Below are 10,826 nucleotides of genomic sequence, written 5' to 3'. Positions count from 1 at the left end.
ATATGGGGGACAAAGTTTTTCTCAAACGCATCTTGTTTCAACATAACTTTCAGGTACTGTTCGGTTAGTTTTACCCGCCTTGGTGGTTTAGAAAAGATTATCGTAACGGGTGTTTTCAACTAAAACCGTTAATGTTCTTCGAAATCCGCGAAGCTCATGACATTTCATTTTCAGTAGATTAAAATCAATATTTTAAAGAAACACTGAATAAATGTTTTGAAAATTGTTATACCGTTGATCGTGTTATACACGGTGCATGTTTTTTTTTTAATTCGTATATTTTTATCAAAATAACTTCACGATTCGCACGTTATGAATTGCAATGTATACTTGTTTAATCTATGTAGTGTACACTATACAATATTTTCACAACAATTCATTCTCAAGTAGTGTTTTGACAAAGCGGTTTTCGCAGTAACATATCTGTCTATGAGTTTCTCACACACCATAACTATGCCTTATCATTTTAAATGTTATCGAGTATTTTCGCCGAAATTGTATAATCAGACCGCAGTTCCAACAAATCCCAAGAGAATTTTCACGCCAAAACGACTTACGATGTTTTCGAAGAACAAAGACGAGCCATGTCGTCAGTTGAGCAAGATGATGTTTTACATCTCCCCTTGTATATATCAGTTTATAAGTTAACTGTTACCTTGATAATCTTGATCAGATATCATGGTTCTTGATGACTCTATAAATCGATTAGAACATACAGCGGACAGAATATTTACTGTACAAAACTTTTAAAACCCAAATAATTATCCTGAATTTTTTAGGCTCCAGTTCCATCGTTTTAACTGTATTTTTACGACAAAGAAAAATTACTAAATCGTTTATTTTTATGACAACTTTATTATATCTGTATTATGTGTGCTATTTTCTGTTTACGCTTCCGTGTTTTCTATTTACAGTTGTCATAGCGCAATAAACAATAAATAATTAAATTCAGACATACTATTTTTGCTGACCAGTTTTCGTCTAAATATTTAATAATCAATGAACCCGAAGCCTATATGTAAAATAGAATACTATAACTAGCAATAATTATTTACATTACTCGTTTGTGTATATTAGGAAATGATAAACCAACGTGTTAACGTAAATAAAAAACACTGTCCTTTCGGAATTTTAACAAGGGCCGTTTCTTGAACCGCTTTTTATTATTGTATAATACAATAAATAATATTGCTCCTTGTACGATTTTGAAATATTTATCTTGATCTAATGAACAATGGCAGGTGCAAACCGTTTGATGAGCACGCGTGCCATTTACCCCATTAAAATAGGCATGTATGAATACGTTCCCTATAATCCGCATGTGAACCATGTTTTAGAAATATAAAACTTATTAATATGTATGTTTCGGAGGCAGCTCCCTAATAATCTGAACATATCCTGTAATATTATTACTTCAATATACTTAACATCCATTCGTACCATTCGATAGTCGAGGAAAGCTGCCCTGTGGGCATATGCAATCATGGCAGGTGTATACCAAGGAACCCAGGATACGGATGCTTTTGTTCGGACGACGGAGAAACTGCAAACATATACAGTTACCCCAACTGTTTGAACAGTAAGCGTACATTATGTAATAACACATTACATTTTTAAGCACGTATATCACAAAATCTTCTGACTTCAATTACTTTCAAAGCCATTTTAAATTATTTTTTTGTCGATCCTTTTAATATGTGATGAGTTTATTATGGTTCTTCATATATTTTACAATTTCTTCATATTCGATTTGTTTACATGTTTAACACATCAGTTTATGATTCATTGTGGCGTATATAGAGACTAACACCTGCCTACCAAATAAATGCGTCTCGAATGAATTGTGTGTCGATGGCATCTCAAACTATACCTGCATGAAGCTACCACCGCAAACAACTTCTAACTGTTCCAGTTGTGCAGTTGGTAAGTGCTTTTGTCCGTCTCTATAGCAGGTGCCTTTTTTGATAGAAGAAAATCCTATCGCAGTGCTTGAACGAAACACGTACACGTTGTCATATTTATGCTTGCAGTTGATTCATGCTCTTCTCCATGCGCTAACGGCGGCATCTGCAAAGGTGGAGCATGTATGTGCCGACTTGGATTTTCAGCAGACAATTGTTCACACGGTACACGCCTAAAACGATACAGCTGTTATCTAACCATTCAAATTATAATGTGCTTTTTTAATTGAGCGATATGTTTAAATTAGAAATATCGACATTGTTTATAATTTAAAGGATTTGTTTAATTATTAATTGCTTCAGTTTTATTCTATTATGTTTAAACTAATAAGGATTGCACTTTACATATGTATATACATTTTCGAAATATATGAATATCCAATTAATAATATATTTTTCCGATACAAAAATATTATTTATGTTATCAAATGTTTGGTTTATATCATAATTTGTTTTTTAGTTCCTTCCGGAGGTGCCCTTGTACGTATTCTGTTTTCAATATTATAATATAGTTTTTGTAATTCATATCGTGCTTACAGTTTGTTCATTATGTTGTATTATAGTGATATATCCTCAGTTTTTGATTTGTTAATATGTCTTACAATTTGGATATACATTATAATTGCAAGGTCTTACAAAACGAAGTGCAATTTGTGGAGCCAACTCCCCGACCCGGTAGTGGAATCGTGTGCTATTCACTACATAAGGAAATCAAAAGCTGCAATGTTGACGTATATATAGCAACCAAATCAAGGTTCGTGAATAAAAAGAATCGCGTATGTAAATGAATTATCAGATGATAATCATGACCATATATTAACTTGTTAATTAACACGACTGTACAGCTTTTTAAATTCCCGTTTATCGTGAATTAAAATGCGTGTTTTACGATGGTTGTTAAATGTATAAATCTTTCGCTAAATTCACTATAACGATGTGCATTGCTTAATCAAAGCTATTAATAACGCTTCTTTGTTTATTCCCAGTACGAGAATATTACTTGAGTCACAATACTAAATTTAAAATAGTGTTTTTTACCAGGAACATGAACGTTTAGACAACTCGTGAATTATTACTTTTATGTCGAAAAACGTCATTTCTGGTTGCGCTTCTTTGTTTTTACCTCCTGGAACTTGTCTGTGTTTACCTTTTATCGGATGCATTATGTTTCAACCTTATAATTAAGACTTGTCTGCAGCTTTTAAAAAAAACGTACATCTATAAAACCATGAATGCTTCACATTTCGTTATATTTCGTCATGTTTAGCACAATGCCGACAGTAACCATCCAACCGTCCCAAGAACTTGAAACATCTACACACGTAGTATGTTCCGTCGAGAACGATACATATTCTGGTTTCAACAATGTATACAAATGTTTCGTGGATGTAATTGGTAACGTGCTATCTGTGACTGGGCGACATCTGTGTGTAAAAGCGTCAGCTAGGTAATACGTCCTTTTGCTGTTTATAGTATCCCAATTTATCAAATGTCCATCGTTGTATGGTTTAATTAATTGCTCATTTTAAAATATCTGGCAAAATAACCTTAGGCATTTATGCTGACTTCGTTGTTTGCATTTAATGTTGATCAGGTAAGAATGTATAGCATTTTACTATTGTTTGTTCACGGACCTCTGTGGTACCGCACTTTGGTGTAAATCAACATCAAAATTCATTCGCTCTTTGGTAAAATAAATGGAACATATAATTTGTGAAACGGAACGCAGTTTTGTTTCCTGTTTACAGCCACATTTGACAATATCTTACGATATGAAATTTATTAGTTTAACTATTTAAACGTCCACAACCATTACCATCATCAACATTAGCATTTCCATCATCGCCACGATGCAAGTTACCACCATCAACATCAACAAATAATCGTGATCGACATCATTATTATCACATTATCGGATGATCAGCGTTATAAAATTATTCAGTGTATGATTCTTACGTATTTAGGTTATCGGTGCCAACGTTAGCTTTAAACCACAGTACTGTACAAAAAACATCGAAAGACAGTTGTATGTTTAGTCAGATAATTATTAAATACACATATTTCTGTTTTAATAAAGGGGCGTTTCCGAAACAATATGCTGGGAATTGGTATTCATCCACGATGGTTGGTAATTATGTTAATTGTTTACAACATACACATTAGTATTGACTTTTTATTGATATAAAATCAAATATTGGTAATAATCCAAGCTGCAAAGATCGAGGCTTTAAGAAATGTACGTTTTCTCTTAGCTGATTGAGAATATAGGTAGAAGTCATAAGCCATTTAGGCCGATTCAAAGTCAAGGTCATAATTCCAATGTAATGTTATGTTTGTTTCAAATCGTATTTGCCCTTTTAATCGCTTTCATGAAACATGTCAGACATGTGTATCACATTGAGCCAGTGTGCAGATGTCACGAAACAGTCAGGCACTGCAAGGCCATAATCAATAGGACCATAAAGCTGGATATTGTTTTTAACTATTATGTCGTGTTTTATGCAATATTCAGTGCATGTTTTATTACGTGTTTTGTTTAAAATCTTTCATAAAGATCTACATGTATTCATTGAAATACAGTTTTTATTAAACATAGTAAGCAACTTAAAATGGGAACATATTAAGCATTTGTGCTTAAAGTCAATGGTAACATGTTGTTTGTAAATGATCGTTCATACGTTTCATTTTAATGTGAGTATTTAGTAAAACATATTTTTGGATTTCAGATCCAAATGCGACAGATGCTTTGGTAAGTCGTGCACAAAAAACGTACATCAACCACAGTTTACTACCTTATAATTACTTTTTATACTACGGGCTTATCTTTTGTTGTTGTTTTTTGCTTGATTCGTTGTTGTTGTTTTTTTCGTTTTATATTTTTCTTACACACACAATCACTTGCTCACTTTATCAATCTCTCACTAACTCGCTTAATCCATCAATGACTTATTCAATCAAAATTCTTGTTAAGGTACGTTTTGTGATACCAACACCGTTACCAGGCAGCAGTTTTACCTGTACCACCAGTAAACCGTGCCGAATGCTCCTTTACACATCTTACAATAATTCTTGGTATGTATTTCTTCAATAAATTTCTTAATATTTTGTTCCTATAAACATATTTAATACACAATTATACAATTTCATCATAGTGGAGTATTTATGAAATTAACTAACAAACACTCATTATAGAATTATTTTCTGTTTACAAATATAGCTGATACATACTCTTATGTACTTATACCTTAATTATACGTACACCGTTAAACCCATGAACTAGCAGCAATAACTGTGTATTGAACATGTGTACGTTTATATAGAAAACTGCGTGATTGTTTGATTGAGATAAAGTTTATCATGCTAGGCTTAGAAACAAATATGTTAAGATTGGAATGTTTTATCTTTTTCCATAATTCGGCTATTGGATGTCATTATAAATGCTCAAGAAGGCAAGAATCATTAAAACGTTTTAATTTATTGGATAATAAGGTTTTATTCCTGTCGGTGCAGCTGAAGTTTCCCTCCATGTGTAGTTTCTTTTATTTGTGTTTTACCACGGTGTTGTTGTTATTTAACTGCAAAAGAAAGCATTCGGTATGCCGCATATTGCAATTTATCCTACCTATGTTGCAAACATTGACATAATAAAGCAGGGTCGAATAAATTAATTGATATCCGGCAACCGTAAGTACGTATTCCTACGCGCCGATGAACATGTTCTTATATTTATTTATCTAATTTATTTGACCTTTAACAAAATGTACATGCGAAGTTCTTGAGAATTGTTTTGTCAAAACAAAATGATTGAAAATTATATGTGTGTATTAAATTCAAGCAAACATATGGCAATGAAGTAATCAATATTGTCTTTAAAGTTATTTACTCATAACCTTTAATATACGGCGTTTCTTTATATGAGTCATGTTCTGAGAGAACTGGGCATAATGCATGTGCGTTAAGTGTCGTCCCAGATTAGCCTGTGCAGTCCGCACAGGCTAATCGGAGACGACACTTTCCGCCTAAATTGGATTTTTGCTAAGAAGAGACTTCATTTAAACGAAAAATGTCATACAAGCTGAAAGTGTCGTCCCTGGTTAGCCTGTGCGGACTGCACAGGCTAATCTGGGACACAACTTTACGCACATGCATTATGCCCAGTTTTCTCAGAACGCGACTCATATAAATAGAAAGATTACAGTCCACTAATACTCACTTATTTTCGGTCGTCGCAATTGATTTTATTTTCCAATAAAATATCATTAAATCGAACAAACTAAAACTATATTGGAATGAAAACCCTTATCTTTATTTGCAGGCGCAACTGTTAATATTCACAATTTTTCAGATTATATTAAATAATTCATCTTTAAGTGTGACATTTAACTGTTCATCCGCTTTCACAGACACTCGTTCAGTGAACGAAAATTGAGTTTTTATTTTGATGTTGCATTGTTTTCCATTTCAAACAATAAACATATTATATTCTCGATTCATTTTTTTATTTTCTCTAATATTTGCAATAGGACACAATCGGTAGTTATTCGGTCGTCAGGAATGGTGTGTACATGTTGGAGGACCGACTTGAATAATAATTTTGTTATGTCATTAAATCGTTTGTCTTTGATAAAATGTGTTAAAGACATAATTTAAAATGAAGCAGGATACATCGAATACATGGCTGGTGCCGAGAAGAAGAAAGTTTATCATGTTCTGCCCGAAAAAGAAGATAGGGCTCGCTAAAGCTCGCCAGATTTTCTTTTTCTAAGCCTCACCGGATAAACTTTCTCCATCTCGGCACAAACCATGAATTCTCTGTACACAACGTTGTAAAAATATCTATCAAAACGAATGCTATAGAATCTATAGGGCAAAATATTTAAAAATGCAATTGTAGGATATATCATATTGATACTTTTAATACCTTAATTGTAATTTAGCAAAGTAAGTACTTAAACATAGAATACACACATTGGAAAATAATAGTTTTAAAGTGGATTATCATTCGTACTTGGCAGTAAATTACATTTACCGTAACAAAGCTGGATTCTAAATTATGAAACCACGCCAATATTTTGAGCCGTGACGGTATACGTCTGACCCGATTTTTTAAAACATCATTATTTAGATCTGAATAACGCAACATATAATATATTGAAATTTTGTTAAATTTTAAAGTTAATTTATCTCAAACATATACAAGCATATAATATATGTTCTTTTACCACTCCTGAAATAAAATATCATGTAACCATCCAACAAATGTAATATCTACAATATGTTTAATGTTAATCTCAATGCCATTTACTTGTTTACTTACCAGCAAACAGGTTCAGTCCACTTCATTGGGTGTTACAGTGTTCGGCACTATGGAAAGATCAAATGCGTGCGTGACAGAGGTTGCCTATCAGTCAGGACATACTGGAACCCACGATATTTGTTTTCTGTCCGCGTAAGAATTGGTCAATTGAACATATTAAACCAATTAGAAAAAGGAAGTGCTTTAAAATTGTTTAACAAAATAACGCAGCGCTAGTTAAAAGCAGTACATATATCGAAGACATGTTAATCATGCAGCTCTTCACAAAATAATATGCGACTCGATTAAATACTGTAGATGTAATGTTCTAACTTGTAAGAATTGATTGAAGAATATATAAGATATGGCATGCCATTTTGCAAATGGTTGTAAAAAAAACGGAATGTATTTTTCTATTAAACGTGTAGTTAGTTAAGTGTGCCGGTGTTTATGCTTTTAAAAATCGTTAACTCCTTTGTTTATATTCAATTTTATTTTAATTTATATAAAACATTTTATATCAAAACAAATCTTTTTGTATTATTATACAAATATAAATTGCAGACCGATCGGCTACCAGGCACGTTGCTATAGCGTTACAGCGAGGAATTCTCTTCTTAATGGTATGTAGCGAAAGTGTGCGTTTACAGATTCTTCATCAGTTATTACCCGGTATTTTCACATTTAAATTCCGCCTGAACTTTTGTATACGGATTCTTTTCCACGCGTTGAAAGCGTTATCTAGAGTTCTTGTGTGTCGACTATGTTAATCATAAAAAGTAACACATGAAATCTTTATTTGCATATTTACGAAAATGGTAGAAACGCCCGTTATAGATAAGCTGAAATGTTTACTAACTAAATGGCTCATGCCATCAGTTTAGTATCATACGTAACTATTAATCTTGTTCATATGATTTAAGTAATGTTATGCAAACATCGACATTGAATTGGCTCTGAGCTATTATAAAGCTTATAAATAAGCAATTACATTTCAGGTGTTGTTTTTGTTGCAAAAATATGATGATATTTAATGGACATTAAATGATGTATGCTTTAACACCAGACGTGTGTTTCGTCAAATATTATATATATAAATCGTGTTCGTTTGAATGAAGAAGTAATGCAAACTTCTACATTGAAAAGACTCCGAGCTATTATAAAATTTGCAAATGAGTAATTCCCTTCGAAGAATTGTTCTTGTTTTTAAAATATCTTAATATTAAATGGATATTGAATGCTGTATGCCTAAACACCAGACGTGTGTTCCGGCACAACTTGTCACAACGACGGTGCATGCATCACAGAAGGTCCTAACAAACAGAAGTGCATCTGCAAAGAAGGGTTTATTGGAGATAAATGCGAACAAGGTATGAGATTTACATAAATGAAAATGACCTTTGTGTAAAAGTGACATAAATGTATTGGTAATGCAATCTGTTGTCCTTTCATTTTTAGCATTTGTAAATTTATGCGCACGTCATTACTATCATTATATCTTTTCATGAGTTTGTTTTTTTCATTTTACTAATTCACTGTTTTGCAATAATGGTATTGTTATTTACTTAATGTTAAGAAAGATCGTGCACAAATGAAAATTATACATTACATACTTAACGTGTGCACATTTGTAAATATAGAAACGCGTACGGTTTCATTAAAACATGTTTTACAAATATGAAATTGATTGTCAGGACCATGTCTAGATAAAGATAATACGTGTTTGCGTAATGGAACCTGCTTTGTGAACAACCACGAGATAACTTGTGTTTGTGAAGTCGGCACCAGCGGGGATAAGTGCGAGAATGGTATTGTTCTTTTCAGTCAAATAACATATATACTTATGTGTTCACAATTATTCTCAGAAATCTGATCTATTCCAAATTTAACAACAATATGTTTTAAGTCTTCTTTAGCTTGTATTAAAGTAAAACGTTCCATTAATCGAAAATCTCGTCATAAGGCATGAATAACGAGTTATTGAGTTTATTTGAATAGATCTGTTAAATTGTTTGACATAATAATACTCAGAGCTACTAATGAAACAACTCTAATTGATTATTTTAAGCATTATTAAAATATATTAAATCGTTCTAAAACTATGCGTATATGATGTACAATACAATACATTGTCATTAAGCGGCATCCTTGATATGAAGATATGCCTTATTTCAGCTTCATTGTTCTAGTATCTTCTCGGATATACTAATGTCATTAACAAATAAATGAGCTCCCAGTAATTTGTTGTCTATGTTAACCATTTAAGGCGCATGCAAAAAAGATGCTTGCTTGAGGTTTCTATGAGATTATTAATAAAACAATTTAAATGGGAGTAGACATGTTGCATAGAACAATGTAATTCAAAATCTCTCTTTCTTCCTATTTTCCACTATAGTTCAGTTTGGACATTTTGTGTTTCCATCTGTAAACTTTGCTTGAGGATAAATATTTTCACACAAATGATATGTGTATTTAATATTCAAATTACTTTATGCGAATAATTTCGCTTGAAATTACAAGAAAATGTATGAATAAAAAAGGTTGAATTTACTAAAACAGTGCTACCGCTGTACATACCGCGTCTATTATAAACATGAATTAAAACAACGTTATTGTGTTTTAGTATAAATTATGTGCATTAATGAAATTGTAAATGTAATGGTTCATATATTATTGTGTTTTTTTTTGTAGTTATAACCAGCACATCCGCAATTGCTCTTTCGGGTCGAGTAAGTTATATATTTTTCTGCTCAAAGTATGTTACACAAATGACTTACTAATATGCAATTTTAAGTACTGTGTATGGGTAAAACACTTTGTTGAGAATAAGTGTTTATCGTTCTATCATACATAATCGTGTACTTTGTAAAGTTCATTTTCATTTTCAGTCACCAGTATTTACGGGCACATCAGCAATCAAAATTATTAGTTGCAACAAGAACAGAGAATGCGGATTTTCTGCTTTAGTTATAGGAATCAGCGCTGGCAATACGAGGTTTAGAATCTAACGGCCAATATATATTTTTTTATACGATTCTGAATTTAACAGCTTAACCATGACGTGAACAAATGATTAATATACACTGTCATTATTCAATTAACATCATGAAAATAACGTGTTGATTGTACATATTAAAGCCCTATAGTGAAAGGACGCGTCAGTTCAACACTTTCCAACATCGTGATAAGAATTGAAAAACTACCGTCTAGACCTGATTTCCACCAAACAGTTATATCTTTCATTCCAACCGAGGTGGGCGCGTTTGATATGTGTATACTGACTGTCAATGCGAGTGGGTAAGTAGGCTGATTCATATGAGACATATATTATTATGATCGTTTGTTTGCAGCTGACAAGCATATTTTGTCATGCAGTACACAAGTCTGATATAGGCTTGTTTGCAAAGAACAGGTCAGAAATAAGGAAAAAAATCCCGCTCATGTACGATGATTACTAAGTAATTTTTGTGTGTTGAACTACATGTCCGCAAATGTTTAAAAGCATTTATATTACAATTGCTATTACTTATTTGTGACATGCTTCTAAAGTTGTTTAAATTTCAGAACAA

General features: G+C 32.4%; 1 protein-coding gene across 1 annotated transcript in view; it reads left to right on the top strand.

Moving 5' to 3' along the window:
• The window catches only part of LOC127857377 (uncharacterized), a 17,254-nt gene extending 12,263 nt beyond the window's left edge, over positions 1-4,991 (top strand). The window contains exons 15-17 of the mRNA XM_052393774.1: positions 1,451-1,579; positions 1,801-1,923; positions 4,933-4,991. Of these exons, the coding sequence (XP_052249734.1) occupies positions 1,451-1,579; positions 1,801-1,923; positions 4,933-4,991 (311 nt within the window). The remainder of the gene's footprint in view (positions 1-1,450; positions 1,580-1,800; positions 1,924-4,932) is intronic.
• The last annotated feature ends 5,835 nt before the right edge of the window (positions 4,992-10,826 follow it).

This window comes from Dreissena polymorpha, chromosome 14 (genome assembly GCF_020536995.1).
Source record: "Dreissena polymorpha isolate Duluth1 chromosome 14, UMN_Dpol_1.0, whole genome shotgun sequence".
Taxonomy (NCBI): domain Eukaryota; kingdom Metazoa; phylum Mollusca; class Bivalvia; order Myida; family Dreissenidae; genus Dreissena; species Dreissena polymorpha.
The sequence above is the reverse complement of the archived record's forward strand: the minus strand, read 5'-3'. Positions and strand labels throughout refer to the sequence as shown.